Source organism: Parasteatoda tepidariorum, chromosome 5 (genome assembly GCF_043381705.1).
Source record: "Parasteatoda tepidariorum isolate YZ-2023 chromosome 5, CAS_Ptep_4.0, whole genome shotgun sequence".
Classification (NCBI taxonomy): domain Eukaryota; kingdom Metazoa; phylum Arthropoda; class Arachnida; order Araneae; family Theridiidae; genus Parasteatoda; species Parasteatoda tepidariorum.
In genome coordinates this window covers 44,585,672-44,609,384 of record NC_092208.1, presented here as the reverse complement: position 1 = coordinate 44,609,384, position 23,713 = coordinate 44,585,672, and the positions used below count along the sequence as shown (strand labels likewise).

The window sequence follows — 23,713 nt, the reverse complement described above, 5'->3', positions numbered from 1 at the left end:
TTATTTAATTCTTTTGATTTATAAATTTAATTTAGAATGATATTGACCACTACTACGTAGAAAAAAAATCTATGTATGCAAAATAATCGCACCATCTTGCGTTTTAACCTTTTTCAAGACATAAAACTAATTTATTTGCAACTGAATTTTAAATTCACATTTCACCGCCATTGGGAAAAATCGTCACTGAAATGCGAAAAGTTTTCAGGCATACACCTGCATATTTTTCTAATTTAAAAAGAAATAATGTTCGAAAATTTGAATTAGATTTTTTTTAAAACTGCAGATACTATAGGTCAAAAATATAATTTTTTCGAAGGTCTCTTTCTAAAAGGTCTTCGATTTCTTCAACAGTTTTAAACACGTACAATTTATGCCTGATGAAATAGACCTAGTCCATGATCAAAATAGTTTTATACTTTTAAAGTCATCCACGTAATAGATTTTTGTCCTAATTTCTTACATGTTTTAAAAAACGATCTCTGTCAAAGGGACAATTAGAAACTACAATTTTACACAGGTTTTTTATGGACATATATTCACATTTGGTGTTGAGTTATTTTATGCATACATGCATATTTACCAATTTTTTTCTCTTCATACGTAAGGGACAAAACAGCGAAATCGTTTTACATAGGGATGAATTTCTCACATATTCTTTCAAAATATTAGCACATTAAATTAATTTATTAAAGTTACATTTTAATATGTTTCTTACCTTTTTACACAAACCTCAATAACAAAACTAGCTTGCCACACCTTTTTATAAAAGTGATACTTTTATATAAGTGATTAATATTTTAAGATGAACCAATATAATAAAACTTATTTTTGACGTATTAAAGTTTATTCAGTACACTTTGATGGCCATAAAAGTCTCAATAATTATTTGAGTTATATTATTTACTATCTGATAAAAATAATTATAATCGTCAAAGTTAATGAAATTTTTGAAATATAGGCCAATACGAGTAGTCATTTGCAGAAAGAAAATAAAGCAAAGAAAGAATAAAACAAAAAAAAAAATATTATTCTTCGAAAGAAAATTTATTTTAAGAAGAAAATTATTGCTTATATGCCACAGCCATACTATTGAATAAAAAAAAGATAGTGCTATCTAAGCACGTGATCTCTTAAGACTGGTTTTAACTAGCTAATGAATCAGATGGTCTATCCACTATCTAAAACCTGTAATGCCATTTCTAAAACGTAACTGGAATACAAATTATGAGCTGACTCGAATATAATTATCTCATTATTGAAGACTTCATATACAGTACATACACAGATCATGACATTGAACAAACTAAAGTTGCCTCGTGTTTGAAACTTGACATTGAAATCGGCTGTAAAATAAAAGGGAGGGGGGGAAACAAGGTTAGTATTCTAAAATTTAATTTACAGAGTATTTTTAATTTTTGAACGAAGCATAAAAAAATTATGAATCCATTCTTAGTTATAAAAGTAAGATTTACCCTGAATTATTTAAAAAATGAAAGGTATTTCTGCATAAAGTGATTTACGTTTTGGTATTAAAGAAACACGCTGCTTTACTCGAAATAACGCCGATAGCTAACCGTTTGATTCAGAATTTTTATAAAACACATTTCTTAAATATTTTTTTTTGTTATTTTGTATTAATTTAGGTCAAAATGAGTGAAAAATATTATATTTACCTTTTTTAATGATTTATGCCTATGAAATACACCATAGAACACCGGTGTCTTTTTTTGCGTTAGAGGTTAAATTTTTTGAACACGACTCACATTCACACTTATTTACAATTATTTAGATCTAAGAGACACAGTTATTCATAATTGAAATTTCTTTAATTTACAAAAATCAATTATTGATAAATTTTTAAATATTAAAAAAAAATTTGTTTCAATTTTTTTTTTTTGTTTTTTGATTTCATTATTTAGTACAAATAAAATTGCGATAATCAAACAGATTTCACTAGTAACTATTACTGTTTTTTAAAATTAAAAAATAACGAGATATATTTTTCCTTGTGATTAAAGCTTTAATCTGCGTCAGAGGGTTAACTTAAAGTTTTAAACTAATTTTTTTAAAAGCAGTAGTTTTTAAGTTCATGATTATCAGAATAAATTTTTTTAAACAGATTTACATAAAATTTTTTATGTAGTTTGTTGAATCATCTTTCGTCTAGTAATTTGAATTCACTACCTATCTTTTTTTTTTTTAAAAAAAAAGTTAGATCAATAAACAATGCAGAATTTTTTTTTCAAACAAATTGGAGTGACTACCACAAAGTGCCTCAAAATTAAGTGCTTTTCTGTAACAGACAGGTTCGCACAAATCTAGATAACAACTCATATTTATTTGTTCATAAAGGAATAGGGTATAAAATCAAGCGTTAAAAAAAGCTCTAAAACCGAAACGTAAAATTTATTTCACTGAAATTTTTTATCTATTTTATGTGCATTGGATTCACGTAGATTAAATATGAAGCATAACTTGCCTATTTTTTTTTCTTACAGTGAGGCATTAAAAAGAACATATTTTTATGTACCCAGTGGGTATAGTTCTAAAATTAGTGTATATTTCAATGTAAATATTGTTTTAGAAATAAAACTGCTCCTAAATAAATGTAGCATAATTATATTTGAAAAATATAAATACTAAAAATTTTTTTTGGTAATTTAAAGTGCTTAGTGGTAATTTAAAGTGTTATAACTATTTATAGCAAGCAAGTACTTTTATTAAATTTAGTTATTTTAAGGAATTTATTTTGTTTTCCATAAGAAAAAAATGCCATATGAAGGCAGAAATTTGCATGAAAATACATCTATGCGGACTAAGTTGTACCATTATACTAGTTTGTTAAATTTTTTCATTGTTTAAGATGTCTGTTATACTGTTATTTCCCCTCCCTACTCTATCATTCTTCTCTTTAAAAAATAAAATTTGAAAGAAATTCTGTTTTCAGTGTTAAAATTACTACGCAGGGAAATCAAACAAGTAAATTATTTCTTTTTTATCTATTTCATTATAAAACATAGAGAATTAGATACTTACTAAAGCTAGCACAGAAGTAAAAAAAAAAAAAAGAATCACATAACACTTATCTAAACCTATCCATATACCCATTTTACCCCACCCCAGAAAACAATTCATAACAAATAGAATTTTGAAATTTATTCCTACATTTCTATTCTTCAGATGTCTCTTTACCAATTTGAACTAAAATTAATAGTTTTCGACAATTTTCAATGATAGAAGAAAGTTCATCAATTGCTTAAACTCACATACAGTATAAGTTGACAAACTGATAGTTTGTAAACATAATTTTTCTAAATCAGTTTCTAAAAATGAAATAAAAATGCTACCCCAATAAATAGATGGCGCTAAAATATTAAACAGATTTTCTCAATTTAAAATGAGAAAATAGATGTTTTTTAAAATGTACCCACTTTCCCCCCACCTAACTCCCTCTTTTAAAAATTTGACACATTCTATAAAAAATAATACTTTCCTTCGAATGTAACTTTTATTATTTTGTCAATTTTCAAATTTTTTTTTAAAAGTTGTTCATAGTAATAGATTAATAATTATTGGCAGTGCACAAAATAAAGATAGAACACCTTAATAACTTTTGCTGTAATTGGATTTTCAAGCTTAGGAACTCAATTTTACTGTTCTAAGAGGTTGACCTTCAATGTGGTAATTGATTTGTGTTTACGATATATTTAAGTCCGTAATCAGGCACAAAAACGTACTTTCTCTGAATAAACATACCACTTCCCTGACATAATTGAATTTTTGACTCTTAAATCACGATCTAATACGTAATCGTGATCTAGTTATAATAGTAGGCCAATTGTTTAGTTCTTAAAGCAGTCGAAAGTTTGGATGACTTAATGCTAATTTCGTATTTTCCGTATTTCGTTTCATCTTCAGCAAATCAAAAATTTCATACTCATGTTTATAGAAATCGTTCATCCAAAGCTATTAAGTGAAAATAAATTTTTATAAATAGTATTTACTCTTTTTTAATCACGATATTAATTTGATAAAAATAGTAAAAAATTTTTGAATTGTGAGGCATGCAAATTTTAAATTTAAATTTATATAAGTTTAAATGAAAAAAATCAGAAAATTGCAGAGATACGGCAGAATAATTCTAGAGACAGGAGAATTTAAAAAATGGTAATTAAACAGTTTCCGTGATATGGTGAAAAGCGCTACGAGTTAAATTAACTTTAAGTCGTTCAAACTGAGTTAAATTAACGTTAAGTTGTTCAAACTTTCGACCGCTCTCTTGACCACATTTGCTAGACTGCGGACAACATCCCCATCAATGTTTTGGGGATCAAGAATCCGAATTTGTTTAAAATAAAGCAGCTTATTCAGAGAGAATACGTTTTTGTGTTTTATTTTGAAACTTAGCATAGTTAAAGTTGGCATTTTTAAACATTAAGATTTAATCCTAGTACATGTTAATCTGATCACTAGATTAAAAGTTATTAAGATGCTGCGTTTTTTAATTTGCGCACTGTACAAATTTAAACGACACTTAAATATTTTGTTAGATGAACTTGAAGAGCGTGTTGCACCATTAATATTGATAAAATTTGCTGTAATTTAATATGGTGCTATTGCGAGGTTGAACCATAATATCGTTCTTCCCAGACTTGATTACTTGATATTATGTTCCAGCTTGAACTGGTTTATTTTAACACCATATAAACACTGCATCAAATTTACAGTATATTAGTTTTCTGAGGGCCGATATTATGGTTTATCATTGACTAAGTTTTACTCAAGCTGCGTTCTAGCCATTAATGAAGATATAAATAAATGCTATATACTTAATCTTTATATTTGAGCTAGAATAATGGAATATTGAACGTTTTTTAAACGAAAGAAATTGAGACATTGTGTTTCAAACGAAACGCAAAATTACTGATTTTTTATTAAAAGTTTTAAATTTTTTAGAAACGATAAATGAAACCACAGTTAAAAGAATTCTTTCGATATATGCGTTAAACATATTACTCTTAAAGTTCGATTCATGTGAATGTATTTATTTTTCGTAAATCTGATAATGGCTGGAATTTTCATAAGGTATAATCATTTCTTAAGTGGAATAAAAAGATGGAAAATCCTAAAAAAAAGGAGCCTTAACTGACAGGAATCTACTTTATTTAGAAATTCCAAACATGTTTTTAAGATTTAATAAATAATCCCAAGAAACTGTAGGGGGAAGATGTTTCTTCATTAAAAGCTTCATTCCCTTAAAAAAAATATAGAAATTGGAAATAACAGTCGAGATGTTTCAAGCGTTCAAAAATAGGCCCTAATTTCTTTAGGAGCACGATAGATAGGTCCGTTATGCGATAAATCATCAATTGCTACGCATTGTCAAAAATTCAAATCTTGGACAAAAATTCAATTTCGACAAAGCCAAAACTATTTCTATCCCACTTTATCTTAATACCCTTAAATCTTGTTTTGTTCATATAAATGCTGATTCCTTTGTTAACGAGATTAGTTCCTCACCACCTCTCCATAGAGCATGGAAATGCATTTTACCTTGATTTGACCCTCTCCTCCAAGGAGATTTCTCTTATTCTGTTTTTCATTTTTTCTCTCACGGCTACTGTGGTTTTTTCAATTCTGTTTTTAATCTTTATTTTTCCATTTTTCTTTGGCAATTTTATATTTCAAAATCACTTTTACTTCTTCTCATTCACATCTGGCAAGTCTTAAAAATGGGCACCTATTTTCGAGAGCTTGAAACAAGTGGATTGGTAATTTCCAATTTGTATATTTTTGAAGTGAATGAAGTTCTTAATAAAGTAACTTTATGAGCAAATGAAAATCTAGTTGCAAAATAGCTCATTATATCTAGATTACTGTAATAAATGAGGGTATTATATGAAAGTTGTGGTATTTAAAACAAAATCTAGTTTCACTGAGTGAAATAAAATTTAGCCAACGTAGTTTTGCTATATTATTCTCTTTTATTCCTCATTGCATTTTTAAATTACGTTAAGTCATTTTTAGTAAATTTTTTTTCTTCCAAATCTTATCTTTTGATCCAGGTAGGTTATCCTCATTTATGTTATTTTTATTGAAATATAATTGTAAATATGCACCATTCCAGTCTCCCACAAAAAGTCATTAGCAATATAGTTTAGTCTTATCATATTGAAATGTCAACTTGGTGTAGGGAGAAACATATTTTCAAATTTGTGAAATTGTTAGTATTATTTCGAATCTCGTCCTGTGATAATCTAGCTCATTTATTACCTTTTAGTTGAAATTCGGTTTAAATATTAACATGTATTTATAAAATGTTGAAAGAACAATAAATCAAATTTTATTCATTATATATTAAGAAATATAATGAAAATGTTTTTGATGACAAATGAAAATGACAAATTTAAATTTTGATGGGAGGTAACAAATAACGCTATAATACCAAAAGTGTTGAAAAATTTTTCAAAAAAATTGTCACTTAATTCGATGATTAAAGCAAGAGTTAAATCTTACGATATATTTAAGTTATTTGTGCCTAGCGTTTTTATGAAAATAATGGTTTATTTTTACAAAAGAAAAGAAAATGTTGCTCAAAGTGTTTCATTATTAGTATTTATTTTTTTGAAACAAGATAGCTCTGTCGACCATAACATATTTATAATATAAATATTTTTACTTGGATCTGAAAATAAAGCAAAGTGCTTTATAAAAGAAAATAAATATTTTCTAGGTACAAATAAAAAAGTTCTACCATTTTCTGTTATCGCTTATGTAGATCTAATTTTTGCGCTGGACATTAGGTTAATAATATATAAGTAATGATTGCAGTTAAATACTGGTATTTAAAAATATGGGAATAACCTATCGAAAAGTGAGTGAAGTGTGAATTATTTCCTTGTTTGAAAAAATATTTAAAAAATTATTCTTTCAAAACTTGTCCTTTGAGTTTCACTTTTTGCTTTCATTTATTGATATTTCTATTGAAACGGAATTGCAAATATAGTTCTTGTAAAAAATCTACTTTCTCACAAAAAGTTATTATTAGCATAAAAATAATTTCTGTTTTGCATATTGAAATGCTTTAGGGTTTAATCAACAATATGTTAAATCGTGAGAGTCACACTATATAAGAATATGCTAAATACTAAAAATACAGAAAATTTTTATACATAGTTATTAAAATTTTTCTCTTTTATTAAATCTGAAGTATTATTTTATCACAACCTCGACATATAATGAAGTAAATAAAATATTTTAGTTGCTTGTGCGAGTATATAAAAAATTTAAAACATGGCAATAACACACGAAAACCACAAATAAGTTCACAAGAACTTGAGACAACGTAAGAAAACTACGAAGTAATATATAAAAATAAAAAGTATTACTTGGAATTGTTACATAAAATAGGTAAGAAGCGCAAATACATGGAAAAACTGCGTGTAAACTAAAACTTACAACATAATTTGTATTACACTTATTCTTTAAGATATTATTTCTCTGAGGTATTATTATTGCAAGTCAAAGTGGGCAGATAATTATTATATTAGGGATTACTGTTAAATTTCTACAGAAGCATTTCTTGGAATATTATTAATTGTTGTAGCTTATATTAAAAATGAATTCTAATGAGAAAATTTAACGTGAAATATCCTTTTGACGAAGAATTTTTATGAAACATTTTCATACTTTTTCATTATTTTGGAATAATTTATGTCATAATTTAGTCAAAATAAGTGAAATTATATATTTAGCATTTTGATAGTTGATGGTTATGGAATACAACATGAAATATTGGTGTATTTTTTTGCTGTAAAGGTAAAATCTTCCTAACAATGCTCACTTTCAAACAATGATTCTTTAAATTTGCATTTACTTGCAGTTATTTAGATCTAAAAGCAACAGTTACAGACCATTGAATTTTTTCTTTAATTTGCAAGATCAATTATTCATAAAATTTTGAGTATGAATGAAAAAAAAATCACAAACTACATTTTTGGATTTTATATTTTTTTGCACAGATATAATTCCGATAATCTAACAGATTGTTTTAGTAACTATTCGACAATTTTTTTTTCATAATTAAAAAATACCAAAACTTATATTTTTACTTGTAATTAGAGCATCAGAGAAATTTATAAAAGGGACACCGGTTTCTTTTCTGTGCTAATGGATTAATACACAAATTAACTTTTTTTGGTTACTATTTCTTAAAAGTGGAAAAGGTTTACAGTAGAGTGCAATTAAGAAAAAGATAAATAAATAGCTTACTGAGATTAAAAATTTATAAATACATTTGACTAAATATAATGAAATTACATCATGAACTTTTATCATTATTTATTGAAAATACAGATAACAAAGAGCAGCATGCCCATCAATAAAAACAAGGCGCTGATAGACTGTTTTTTGCTCATTATTAAAATAACAAAATATATTTTTGCTTGTAATTAGAGTGTTAGACAAAAAATTATAAAAGGGACACCGGTGTTCTATATGTATCAAAGGGTTATAAGTGTAAAATATCCAAAAATTTATTCCTAACAAAAGAACCATAAAACTTAAATAAAATAGGAAAGGAACAAAAAAGAATTACATGCCATTATTATTATCCAACTCAGTCGGTTTCTTCTTGTTCGTCATCTTAGATCAAAGTTTACTTATTATCTAGATAAAAGAAGTTTTGCTTTCTCTATCGCTTTCAACAAACCATCCTTTTTATGTAGTTTCGAAAAGCCAAATAGTGGTAATCACGCATCAAAAGCGTGTAGGGGTGGTCGGGAAGGATTAAGATCCGACCTGGATGATGATGACATTGAGAAAAAGACGCGTATCTAAAAATAAATCAGGAGGCAGGGCTCTCTTCTATAGGTACGCCAAGACGCGCTGTTGTTTGTTTAGTTTGCATGTCTGATAAAAAGGTTACAAATATTCAGGTGTGCAGTGAAGAAAGCTGTTTACGCTTTATAAAAGCTGTTCCCATTTAAAAACTGATCAATAGTCTGCCCATCTGCCGATCACGATCCGGGTCATATAGGCTGACGAATCTGATCTAATACTATAGAAAATTGACATTTTGAATTTTCATTTTTAACTTAATTAATTATGTTTGTTCAGACTTGTGATGTCAGTTTTGCAAAATTAATATATCTGATCCCAAATACTTGTAAAACAATCGTTTAATTACGAATTTTCATTGTTGTTTAGTTTCAAATGAAATTAAAAGAGATATGAATGTGTAGATATATAAACTTTGTTTCGATCCGAGTCAGAATTAGAGAAAATAATAAATTTTGCTTGTAATAAACAACTCGCGAAATTAAAAAAAGGGCAACCGTGAATAGCTTTTGATCAAATTATTGTATCTTCATACTCTGACCACCCAAAATTTTGGAGATAGCCGCAATCTGGAAAATATGTTCCCATTAGTTTGAGCTATCTGAAGTTTGGACTTCATAATGTTAATGTAAGTTTTTGTGTATTTCACCATATTTTTAAGCGAACTGAACTTAAAAATATGGTGAGCTTTTAAGGTTTTTAATAAGCAAACTGAAAATTTTTTACTCACTATTATAAAATTCGTTTATCTAAAAATAATTCAATGTAAAGTGTAACTTTTGGAGAATTAGAACTTTTTATTTCATTTTATAACAGTCGAAAAAAACATTTGAATTGTAAGGTATCCAATTTTTCACGTTATTTTTAGAGTGTAATTCTGAATTGCAAAATACAAAATTTGAGAACAATTGGTTGGATTGTTGCTGAGAAATCCAATTTTAAAAAAGTCATATATATAAAATTTGATTTCTCAAGATTGATTCTTTGATTTCCATTCAACTGATTTCGTTAATATTTCGTTATACAGAATTACATTCCTTAAAATGATGTAAAAATTTGTTAATTAAAATGATTCAATGATGTAATTCAAATGTTCAATGCTGTAAATTCAAATGATGTAAAAATTAAATTTAATTTTGTATACTATATACTTTTGAATTTCAAAGTATTATCCTTGATAGTAATCCTAACCTTCGCATTTGAAGGTAATCAAATACAGTCCGGTGTTTAACATTTTAAAATTCAATTAAGAAGTAGGTGTGTACCTATGTGCAATTGAAACAAAGTAAAATATTGTTATTCTAAAAGTTTCATTTATTGATAGTTGTACTACAATTTTTAATATCATTTTAGGGAAAATTGTGATTAGTTATTATGGATGCCAAAAACCGATAAGAAAAATGGCCAAATAAGTAAATAAAATATTTGACATTAATTTTTATAGTTGTTTTTGGCTGTAAATTTGTTGATTTGTGTCTTAGAAACTAATTAAATTTTGAGAATTTGTTTTGATGTAATATAAAATGGCTATCATAATTAAAATGATTTTAGTGCATATAAAAAAAAAATCTAACGTGATTCCCAGTGACTTAATTTGCAAACAAATCGAAAGTAATTTAATAACTCAAGCAAAAAAAAAAAAAAAGAAAGAAATGGCAAAATTTAATTTTAAATTTTTGTTTTTTAACTTGATTTCATTAAATTTTCTTTATTTGGTTAAAAAATGTATTAATAAAAAGATAAAAAAAGATATTGTTACACATATTTCATGGAGAATTCTTTTTTCACTTCAAAATCAAATAACAAAATACAAAATATTTAATTAATATAATCATCATAATTGTAATTAATTGCATTGAATTAAGTAATCAAAATTTGCTTTCTAACAATCTGAACATAACTATATTTGTTTTTTATTTCTATAATGAAAATAAATAAATTAGAAAGAGAATAACTTCTCTGGGATTCGAAATCGTTTCTTTTATAACACTATAAATATATATATATATATATTTATAGTGTTTTAGATCATTAATAATTTTACTATGGCTTAACATCACTTTATGATAGATTGATAAATTCAATAACTTTTCTTAACTTAGGTAATGATTAGATTTTATACTTCATGATTTCAAGAAATAGTTAAATAGTTTTTTATCAACAAAAAAGCAAACTTAAAGCTAGGTATGCTGTTAGTAATTTATAATCAGTAATTTAAATAAATTGTTTATTACCATTTAGTTTAAAAATTAAACTAAACAATAACTAATTTCGTAATAGTGAAGAGAGAGTTTCAACGAGAGAGAATTATTATAATTTTATAAAATCGCTACATTGGAAAACATCAAAAGCATATTAAATTGATTCAAGAACACTTCTAATTTCTTTATGACATTTTTTTTTTCATACAACAAAATCAATATAGGTTAAAATAATACGTTAAAACTAAGTAAAAATATTGTGCGATTAGTTTTTAATAAAAGACAGGCACACTTGAGAGCAAAATAAGCAGTTTTTTAAGATGTATTTACGAATTTTTTTTGGAAACATTCAAATGGAAAGAAAAAAACATACCTTTTTTAGAAGCAGGCATTTTGAACTAAATTTTCTTCTTCTTCAAAGATTGGTAAAATAATCCTAAGAAAAAGAAAATAAGAAATTCATTACTTACTCAAACATTATTCTTTAAGTAATCTTCTTCAGTAAATTATCTCCTTTTATCCGAATTAGTCTTAAATTTGAGTACTGTTCACTAAATTTTAAATTCGTTCTACTGATATAGATTTACGATGCACTCAAAATTAATGAATCGAAGAAATGTAGCTGGATAAATTAATTAACCGTTATGAAAGATACGAATAACTCATGACTATGTTCTGATAACTAAGCCTAAAGTATGAAGGCAGGGAGAAAATGAAAACGATAATTTTTTATCATTATATAATGAGAAACTGGTAACTTAAAAAAAATGTGGTTGTCCTTGGATTTCTATTCTTTATATTTTTTCCCTCATATGTTATGTAAAAATTTTTTATGTTAGATGTGATATTTCATAAAGTTAATTTTATATTTAAATATGCCGTTTTTTCTCTTTTTTATAATTTTTTTTTAAAATTTCTGTTTAATTGCACTGCAGCGTTTAACGTAACTTCAGTCTGAACTTCAGTTCTAATTTAAATAAAAACTGTAGACGCTGTTTTTTAAGCATTAAATTTAATATACTTATCATACTTGTTCACCATACAGTTACCTTATTTTAAATTTTAATTAAAAAAAATAATTATTGAAATCCTGAAAATAGGAAGAAGTTGTTAGCGTATATGCTTAGAATATTGTTAGATAAAATCTCATTAAATGGAAATAAGTTATGTTTTCAAATAACTGAGCCAAGATAAATGTTTACAAATATCTATTTCTTTTAAAATCTTAAGTAATGTTTATACAAAGGCAATAATGATGGTTATATTACCTCAGTTAGTCTACTTTGTATTGTTTTTAAGCCTAGAAGTGTTCAATTAGGATAAATTTTATTGGTGCTCTCTTTCCTATTGTGTAACATATATTTTATTAATTTAAAAAAAAAAATCGTAATCTTTCACTATTTAAGCACTATTTCTGCCACTATTGAAAAGAGGATATAAGTTTCACATGTAATTTTTGTAAATTATTAAGTTATAAAATACGCATTGGACAATATTATGCTTAGTTTAGATTCCAAATAAAGAGCAAGACATGTTTTAAAAAACATTATAAATAAAAATGAGTTTCAATAACTAAGTAGATAAGTAATTTAAGAAATGTAGTAGGAAGTAGTTAATTAAAGAAGTTGATGGGAATTAAAAATTACTTACTATTGGGAAGTTGGAAATGTGTATTTTAGTTTCAAACTGCTATGTAATATTGCCTAATATATTTGTTGTATATATATATTTTTTACTAGCTATCTAATAAAAGCAGGTTTCGTCATTGATGAACAAAAACTAAAATTTTTGGCACGAACAAAATCTACCACTATTTTATTTGCGTTTGAAATAGATACAAAGCTTGAAAGAGTTTTTACTTTCGCCTGCCTTAGTTCAATTATCAATCATATTAGCAATATATCAGAAGAAATTAACTCCAGGATACAAAAAGGAAATTAATGTTTTTACTTCTATCAATAGTTATTCAAAAATTAACCTATTAAGGAAATCAAGTTAAAGATCTAAAAAGCAATTATAAGATCTGTAATTATCTGTGGCAGTGAACCTTGTACTAACAAATTAAGACGGATCTCGTCAACTAATCTTCGAAAGGAAAATTTGGGAATTTTAGGGGCAATTAAAGTATATAATACACAGTGGAGAATGAGAAATAATAGTGATAATGGAAATTTAAGAAAACTTTTAAAATGGAAGCCTTTTCACTCAAGACCAATAGGAAGACCGAAAAAGAGATGGTTGGTCGATACCACCAAAGATCTAACCACCTTGAACGTTGAAAAACTGCAAGTTGAAAGCCGAAAATAGGAAGGTTTAGAACGATATTGTTCAGCAAGTCAAGGCTCACAGCGGGCTGTAGTGCTGCATAAGTCAGTACGTATTTGTTTTAAAAATTTTGTATTGGCAATTGTAACAAAAGAAAGATGAATATAGCACTAAAATAGGGATTATAAGTCATAATTTGTTGCAGCAAGTTCTGAAATTTGAAAACCTAATTTTCGGGGAAATGACACACCAGTGAATTTTAAATATTACTATGCTTGATAATGTTTTTATATTAAGAATGAAATAGAAAAACGTGAAAAATATAAAAAAATATTTTTGACTCAAATCATTAAATATTAATTCCATATATTACTTAAAATCTATTATCCTTTTATTAATCAGTATTCCACTTGTTCAAGGTCCATTAAAATGTGCCTGCAAAAGTTAAGTATATTGTTTGATTTACCTTTTATGAAAAGAAATGTAATATAAATTGAAGAAGAAAATAAATGTTCGATATCCAAATTACTGAGCTGAAAAACCTATTATTTCATTGAAATTATATCTTTAATACATATTTACTAATTTTATGTAATTCGTGGATAAGTAAATCGATATGCATGTACATAGATTGATAAATTAATGTGCTTAGTAACCAGAAAAACAATCCATAAGAATAGAATATCAAGAATAAATAAATGACTGAAAAAGTATGGTTTGGAGAAAACTAATTTTAGTGTAAGATGCTTAAAATCGATTTTCTAAAACTTATTCGAATATTAAGTATTAATTTTAATATTCTAGTACATCGCGAAGATGAAAAAGCGACTGAATGTATTTGAATCTATATCTGATCTATATTTGAAAATGCAATGCAATGAAGATCATTATAAAACAATGATAGTACTTACAATGTTTATTCTGGTATTGCTATATCGCCAAAAATCCGTCCAAACAGTATCGCAATTTCTTATTCTATATCGTCTGCAGTATGCACATGAGTATGTGTACAATCTTTAAGGTGATTCATACATATTACAAATCACACAAGAAGTATACGTTTATTTTTTAAGAAAGTAACAACGCTACTTTCAGTAGATTTCATTTCAAACAATTCAGAGTTTTCTTTTCAGTGTTTTATCCTAATTGCGATTTATGGTATGTCCTTACGATTCTTGACTAGTGCAATACGCATTCGACTGACTATCGTTTTGATGGACGGCCAGTCGAATCCACTATTGTTTTTCATGTTTCTTTTGTTTTTGACGAAGAATTAACAAGACAATCAGATCATGACTTTCAGAAATCCGGTAAATCCCGGGATTATGCATTTTATTTTCATTTCTACGGGTTAAAGAAACGAATTTTTTGTGTTTACTTAGCAACTTAAATGTGTTTTGTACATTTAAAAACTATTGAAAATCTAAGAAACAAAATGCTTGAGTTTTGCATGAATTTTTAAGAATTTATCCCTATTAAGTCATTAAAAACTAACCTTGTAATTTTAATTGTGTTACGTTATTTTTTCATGTACAGTGATAAAAAAATAGGCGCGGAACACCTTAAATAATTTTTGCTTAAATGATCATGTGTTTACGATCTAGGACTCAATTTTAATGTTTCGGGGGGTAACCTCAAATATGCTTATTAATTAGTGCAGACGATATCTTAAGTTAAAAAATCAGACACAAAAAATGTTCCTTCTCTGAATAAGCATATTTTTTCGGATTATTCGGATTCCTGATCCCCAAAATACATGGTGTAGCCGCAATCTGAGAAATATGGTCCCAATAGTTTGGTCAGGAAAGCAGTCCGAAATTTGAACCCCTCAATGCTAATTTTACTTTTTTCGTATCTCACCATATCTTGAGAACTATTCAAGCTAATTGAAAATTTTTTGCACGCAATTATAAATTTCGTTTATCCAAAGATAATTCCATGCAGAATATAACTTTAGTAAATATTTGTAATTTTTTATTAGTTTATATAATAATAGTCGGAAAAACTTTGAATTATAAGGTATACAGTTTCTTACAGCATTTTTAAGAATGCAACTTTTAATGGTCACGTGCGAAACTTGAGCGCAATCGGTGAAATGAATTTGAAAAGGTTGAATTTTTAAATATAATCCTGTAATGTTTTTCTGATTTAAGTAATTTCATGTACATGTTATGTCATTCACTCTTACGAATAAATGTACATATTTTCCTGGGACCTAGCGTCCAATATATTGGACAACATTTGATAAAATGGTATTGCTTAAAGAAACATAATTTTCACACTTTTTTGTTTGCATGCTTTTAAAGCTAATGTTTATGTAAACATATAACTAGATTTACCACCGATGGTTAAAATGTTTTAATTAGAATGAAAAAAAATAATAAGAAAAGCAGGAAATTTGATTTAAGTAACTTTTTTTAGAGGTTTACGGCATATGAATATCCTATTATTTTAGTGTAGTGGATTTTGTTATGATCCTAGAATATACACTATCCTACAATATGCAAAAAAATGTTGAAAATGAAATATTTTCATTTTTGTATGTAAAAGTTAAAAATATTAAAAAAAATTGTTTAAATTTAATTAAAAATTTTTTTTTCAAAAAAATATTTTGTCGCATTTAAGAGTTTTTCTTCTTCAAAACTAAATATTTATGAGTAAAAATCGTAATTGTTGCCGTTATAGAAAGCCTGGGTTTCTAGGATATTTTGAGGATCAGGAAATTTCTAAACATTTATAAAGGGTGTAAACAAATATGAATGGTTAATGAACGCATCACATTGTAAATGCCGTATGCAATCACGGTAGTAAATTTGAATATATTTACCAGGCTCCATTAGAATTTGGGACATTGTCTAATCTAGTTTTAAACACGCTCTTAAAATATTTTTGTTAATAGATGGAACAATTCTCACACTAGTTAACTAAATTTAAACGAGTATTATTTTGTAACTGCCAATAACTTAAGCTATGAACTAAAAACGTATTTGCTTTTATACTTGCTTAAAGTAAATTAGCATAACTTAAGGGATATAGTCTTAGATATTTTTTAAAATATCGATTATATATAAATGCCACGTTTGCAGTACTCAAATATACTTAAAAGTTAAATTTTTCAAATGATAAGGCTCGATAAAACTACCAAACATTGGAAGTCTATTAAACGGAAGGAGAAAAAATGTAACAGAAAAGAAAAAAATACTACTTATATATCATAATTTGTGATTGTCTAGGATGATTTTTGCTAAATTTTTATTTTTTAATGTTAAACATAACTTTATTAAATTTTTTCGTGTTGATTTTTACGATGATATATATATATATATATATATATATATATATATATCATCGTAAAAATAAACACAAAAAAATTTAATAAAGTTATGTTTAACATTAAAAAATAAAAATTTAGCAAAAATCATCCTAGACAATCACAAATTATGATATATAAGTAGTATTTTTTTCTTTTCTGTTACATTTTTTCTCCTTCCGTTTAATAGACTTCCAATGTTTGGTAGTTTTATCGAGCCTTATCATTTGAAAAATTTAACTTTTAAGTATATTTGAGTACTGCAAACGTGGCATTTATATATAATCGATATTTTAAAAAATATCTAAGACTATATCCCTTAAGTTATGCTAATTTACTTTAAGCAAGTATAAAAGCAAATACGTTTTTAGTTCATAGCTTAAGTTATTGGCAGTTACAAAATAATACTCGTTTAAATTTAGTTAACTAGTGTGAGAATTGTTCCATCTATTAACAAAAATATTTTAAGAGCGTGTTTAAAACTAGATTAGACAATGTCCCAAATTCTAATGGAGCCTGGTAAATATATTCAAATTTACTACCGTGATTGCATACGGCATTTACAATGTGATGCGTTCATTAACCATTCATATTTGTTTACACCCTTTATAAATGTTTAGAAATTTCCTGATCCTCAAAATATCCTAGAAACCCAGGCTTTCTATAACGGCAACAATTACGATTTTTACTCATAAATATTTAGTTTTGAAGAAGAAAAACTCTTAAATGCGACAAAATATTTTTTTGAAAAAAAAATTTTTAATTAAATTTAAACAATTTTTTTTAATATTTTTAACTTTTACATACAAAAATGAAAATATTTCATTTTCAACATTTTTTTGCATATTGTAGGATAGTGTATATTCTAGGATCATAACAAAATCCACTACACTAAAATAATAGGATATTCATATGCCGTAAACCTCTAAAAAAAGTTACTTAAATCAAATTTCCTGCTTTTCTTATTATTTTTTTTCATTCTAATTAAAACATTTTAACCATCGGTGGTAAATCTAGTTATATGTTTACATAAACATTAGCTTTAAAAGCATGCAAACAAAAAAGTGTGAAAATTATGTTTCTTTAAGCAATACCATTTTATCAAATGTTGTCCAATATATTGGACGCTAGGTCCCAGGAAAATATGTACATTTATTCGTAAGAGTGAATGACATAACATGTACATGAAATTACTTAAATCAGAAAAACATTACAGGATTATATTTAAAAATTCAACCTTTTCAAATTCATTTCACCGATTGCGCTCAAGTTTCGCACGTGACCATTAAAAGTTGCATTCTTAAAAATGCTGTAAGAAACTGTATACCTTATAATTCAAAGTTTTTCNCTGCTAATGTTTATCTTTAAAAATGTCTAATTTTTAGTATAATCTATACTATACACTAAATTTGGTTATAAATAAATTTCTTAATAATATCACTGCAGATTTTCAATAGCACATGAAAATGAATACATAATATTACAAAAGATGTGAGCTTTCAAAAGTACAAGATTTTGGTTACTATTCAAAATATAAGTGTTTCTTCAAAATTTTAAATTTATTTTTTCTAGAACATATTTAGAAACACTATCCTTTATAAAAAATAAATAAATTTTATGTATTAATTAAATTTCACATATGAATATAGGTTTTTGACATTTTCTACATTTTTGATAGTGAGGTTTTTGACGTGACGGTTTAAACCGTCAAAAACTGTCACTGTCAAAAATCTGCCAACCCTGACGCAAATGAATTCTTTTTTTTTGGAATACTGTTAGTAAGTTTAATACTTTGACAACTCATTTAAAATATGATTAAACATCAAGCCAGCATAAAAGTGTAAAAAAAACATTTTGCCCCTGTAAAAATGTAAATAGATTTTGCTGAAAGTATTAATCAGACTTACCGTTTCAAAAATATTTCTTTGCTTAAAGATAATTTTGTTTGTGTGTGAAAGAAAATATTAGATACTTAACTAGGAGAGAAAATATCTATATCTAATTCTTAGGTAGGTGTTATTATGTTCATTTTGCTATTTTTGACAACTGAATGACTTAAAAAGTCTTGTAAAATGCAATTTAAACAAATTGTTTTGATTGATTGAAAACCATTGTTTTCTAAAAAAATCACTCTCAAAGATTTTTTTTTTTTGAACTTCAAATTGTGTTTTCTTTACACTTGAATTTTGCAACATGCCATTCTAAGAATTTTAGTGATACTTTCAAGATTTTTTATTTTTTTTTGAGTGAAGAATGGATTAAAGGACCTTGTAAAAACGAATTGACATGTCAAGGGAAAAAAAAATGCAAAAAGAATTATAGTTTTCCTACAAAAAGAAGTGTATCCAAGAAAATGGTCTTTCAAACTCAGTAAAAGTTGAATTTAAATAAAAAAACAAAACAGCAAAAACGTTAAATTTGCAAAAAATTTTATACCGTCCGTTCTATAAGTTTTTAAATGGCTTATTATTCAGTTGCTTACACAATTTTGCCATTATACAATAATTATTTAAACATATAATTATTATGTTCGTGAATAAAGGAACAATTTGCTGACAAAATACACAATTACACAATTAAATACACAATTTTTTTTTAAATATGAAATTGCTATTGTAGTTTTAAAACGACAGAAATAATGCTTTCAGTCATTTAAGCATCAAAAAATCTAAGTTTCGTAGTATTAGAATTGTCAACATTTCAACAAACTTCTAAATATAAATTAATTCTAAATAAAAATATCTTACCGTATAAATTTCACTTTTCTGTTGTTTACAGTTTAGGAAGCCTTTGTTGAACTGATTGTGAGAAAAGGGACATTTCCAGCTATCGATTTTTGCTATACACATAAAGCGATGCAAGATCTTTCACGTGTGCCTCCTAGGGCTTTTGTCGTTCCGTCAAACGCTTTGTAGAGCGGAGGTAGCGAGTTTGAAGCCTGCAATGACTCTGTATGCATTTTTATGATGTCTAACTTCTCTAATATTGCAAGGACTCATAAGCCGCATTTGTAATGAGCACATAAGCCTGCATATTTATATGCTTAACATACATACGCAGTAATAATAACATTAAATAGGGGCCTTCCTGATCGAGTGGCTCCGCTCATCCACCAAACACTCAGTAGCATGGAGGTAACAGGTTCGAATCCCACCGCTGTCATGGATGTACTTTTGTGATGCCCCTCTCTACTATGTGCTACTTGTTTTCCAACTTGACTAGGGCTTATAAGCTTTATTTTGTAAAGTGAACACAAACCTGCATATGTATGTTCAACAAAAGGTAGGTAAGCACTTTATTTACGTCACGCTGGAACTGCTCAATAGGCTATTGGCAACGGCTTGAGACACATCCATGAGAATGATCCAATGACATTCGAAGACATGCCATAACAATTTGGGAGGCCACTTTCTCAATTCAGACACAGATCTAAAGGGGAAGGATATTTTCTCCAGATCCCCATGCCCATGATACTGCACAGCTGCCGACCACAGGACTTTCGATTCCATATATTTTGCGAGCACGTATGTCGCATGTACTCGGGGGATCTTAGTGGAGTCGAGGATCGAACCCCGGCCCTTCTTGACCGAAGTTCGATTTTCTAGCCACTGGACTACCACGGTCCTCTTCAACAATAGAAAGTGCAATAAATAAGATTTATGTGCGTGTAACACTAAAAATTCTTGGTGGGTAGACTTTCCGAGTGATTTTAAGCCCTAGATTGAGATAGGTAGATACTTTATTTACGTCACACTAATGTTGCATAATGGGCTTTTGGCGACGGTCTGGGAAACATCCCTGAGGATGATCCGAAAACATGCCATAACAATTTCGATCCTCTTGAGAGGGGATCTCATTTGTGAGGCCGCTTCTTCAATTTAAATACAGTTCTGAATGAGAAGGAAATTTTCTCCAGATTCCTGTACCCATTATGATGGTACTGCTCGGTGACCGACTACAGATCTTTCTATTCCACAGATTTTACGAGAACGTATATTGCATATACTCGGTAAGATTTAGCGGAATCGAAGATCGATCTCCGGCACTTCGGGTTCCCAAATCCAACTCTCTAACCTCGCACCTTTTATTAAGAAGAGGGGGTTCAGAGGTTCATGGTCTGAAAGCAAGTATCGCAGTAATGAAGAAAGATTAACATTTTGCTTACTGTCCTTAGCATGATGAAGTCATTCTTTACCACTTATTAAACCAGCCGTAAGCCAAGGGTTAACGAACCGCAACTGACAAGCAATTAGTTAGAAGACATTTATCTAAAGATCGACAAAATTCATTGGATAGGTTCTCTGTACCCTTGGGTTACTATTTGGTAACTTCCAAACATATTTCAAAGCGACAATTCGATGCTCATGATTTTAGCGACATTGTAGAACATTTGGCGACAATTGTCACCATGTCGCCATACTGGCGTTGACCTTATTCATAAAAATATTACTGTTTTCAAATATTTATAATTTAAAAATTATAACTTTGTTTTATTGGCGTATTATTTTTAAAATTTAGATATAGCATTTAATTTTAGTCCAGGTTTTAATTTAATCATAATATAATTCAATCACAGTAACAATTACAGTAATAATTAAATTTTTCAAAGTAGTATAGTAAAAAGATATCCAAATAGTACTCAAAATATTGGCATGACATATTTATATTAATTGGAATATTTTATACTTTTAATTCTATTTTTCAATGAAAAAAGTTAAAGTAATTTTATTCTTAAATACTATTATACACATTATTTTTTCGTTTATTTGAGGGATTGAATTATAATTATAATTTAAAAATTAAGTAATATCTATGTTAACGAGTCTATTAATAAATGAAATAAAATAATTTCTATTTAAATTATTAATATTTGCACACAGTCTATTTATGCATGTCTATATATATTTTTCGCCGATCACTGGTCTAGTGGTTACTGTATTGGACTACGGGGCCAGTGGTTGTGGGCTCGAATCCCACGGTAGGCTCGGGAAACTTTGTCTCTTCTTCTGTATGATTGTCCAGAAGTAACCCGCCCTATAAACGGGTTTGTGGTTGTTTGACGTGGGCGACGATACTCCACTGCTGTGGCTCAGCCACAGGTGCCAGCTATTAATATATATATTTGNATATATATATATATTTGTCAATTATCAAAGGGAAATAAATAATTGTTAACGAGTACTGAACATTCCAAGCATCATGGAGGCAAGAAAGTGGGTACTGCTATTGGCTTGCACAAAACTTAACTATTGCATAAATTGTTTTTAAATTTCAAAATGCTTTTTGTTCTTGGAATTGGCTGACCAGTGTTTCTTATTGTATCACGTGGTGAGCACCAGAAAGGTAGATTACTAATGCACCAAGTCTCATTGTGCAATTAAATTTCCAAGCCCTTCCATTGTCAGAAATTTTCTAAGACAATTATTTAATTTTTTTTTAAAGAATTGTGTACTAAAGAGGATATTCACATTTTTAACGTGATATTTGAGAAGTTTATGACATCTCTCTTTACAATCTGATTATTATCAACAACAAATATTTGTCGTGTTAAAATAAGAAGTTGGATATCTATTCTAAAGCTTAAAATAAATAAATGAATGATTTGTTTTAATCTTTAACTCAGCACTGAGCTCCTTTATCTTTTCAAAATCTTCAAAAATATAAATCTTTCCAGGATTTTATCTTAAAATTACTACAAGCCATCTCAAAAATGTGATATCACATTTCTAGGATATTATTTTATCTATTTTCTTATTTTTTAAAGATTAACCGAATTTTTCAAATATACAAAAATGCAACAGTTATCTTATCTGAGAAGAATAAAAATATCTTTACAAAAAATAACTTAAAAGAAAAATAAATAAATAATAGGGCCGCTACCGCTATTTTGGATATTCTATTTAATGATATTTTTTTTTTATTTGCTGCTCAAAGAAGGATTTAGAAACTTGAAATTATGAATATGCATAGAAAAATGTAACGGGAGAGTACAGTTAAATAAAAAAAAATTAAAATTCAATAATTCGAGAATTATTAACTTGCAGAAGAAACTATCACACTGATAGCTCTACAGGCCACTGGTATGCAACCACAGAAATGAAATTTGGCCATATTTGTTTATGAACTTAGCACAGATTTTTTTACCAAACTTCCAATTTGTTCGGAAGTTGTTGTGCTTTTCTGCGAATTTTATTCAAATTTTATTNTTTTTTTTTTTTTTTTTTTTTTTTTTTTTTTTTTTTTTTTTTTTTGCTCAACGTTACATTTTGTTTTGCGGTGCAGAATTTATGACACATTAGAAAATTGAAATTACGAAGGCATGTATAAAAAAAATGTGCTTTGACCTGCTGAAAGAACAACATTTATTTGCGCACTTTATGCAAATGTAGTTTCGAAATTCTAATTTGAAAGTTATTACAAATTTAAACGTTTTTCGTAATTCTTTTCTGCTTTTTCGTTTTAAACATTGAATATTTATCCATTGTTGAGGAAAATTTATTTTTCCTTCGCAAGATATTTCTTACTTTGTTTTATAAGCTGGAATAGATGTCAATCAAAAGCAGAAAGAGAAAGAGAGAAAATGTAGCCAGATACAAATTTTAACATTTACTGCAAAGTTTTCTTAAAATAAAAAAAAAGCTTAATAAATAGTGATAAAAGAAGCACCCAAATTAAATTACAATATTTCGTCATTAAATAAATTTACTCATTTATTTCTTCTCAGTGAGTCAAACAATCTCTATTCCTTAGGTTATTTTTTTTTAAGTACCGAAGATTATTTATCAAATCTAGGTAATCGTCGATTTTGTTGTTGTTTTTTCGTATGCTTGTTAATGCAGAGGGGTGAGACTGTTCTTGTTCCCCAGTGGCGCCATCTACGGCTAAGAAATTGACTTCTGACGCACCCATGCGTCACACCCATTTATATGACAGACCCATTCATACGTCCATTCATTCATCCACAGATCGTAATTTTGACCTAAATCAGAGAACGATCTATCTCCAATTCAACACCTCCAGACGTATTGTCTATTTCGTTACGATTAGCATATTAACAAAGTTTTCTTACATAAAGCCTAAATATATATATATATAT

The 23,713-nt window shown here is 27.5% G+C and overlaps 1 protein-coding gene across 4 annotated transcripts in view; it reads right to left on the bottom strand.

Annotated features, from left to right (window-relative positions):
* The window catches only part of LOC107454409 (solute carrier family 35 member G1), a 37,426-nt gene extending 17,838 nt beyond the window's left edge, over positions 1–19,588 (bottom strand). The window contains exons 1-2 of one of the 4 annotated variants that reach the window (XM_016071709.3): positions 19,365–19,588; positions 11,416–11,478 (exon numbers count right to left, since the gene is read on the bottom strand). In XM_016071709.3, the coding sequence (XP_015927195.2) occupies positions 11,416–11,434 (19 nt within the window). In that variant the 5' untranslated portion in view covers positions 11,435–11,478; positions 19,365–19,588. Of the gene's footprint in view, positions 1–8,603; positions 8,786–11,415; positions 11,479–11,512; positions 11,740–14,218; positions 14,238–19,364 lie in introns of those variants that run through there. The other 3 variants (XM_071181379.1, XM_016071850.3, XM_016071639.3) reach the window with 3 other exon arrangements.
* Between the last annotated feature and the right edge of the window lie 4,125 nt (positions 19,589–23,713).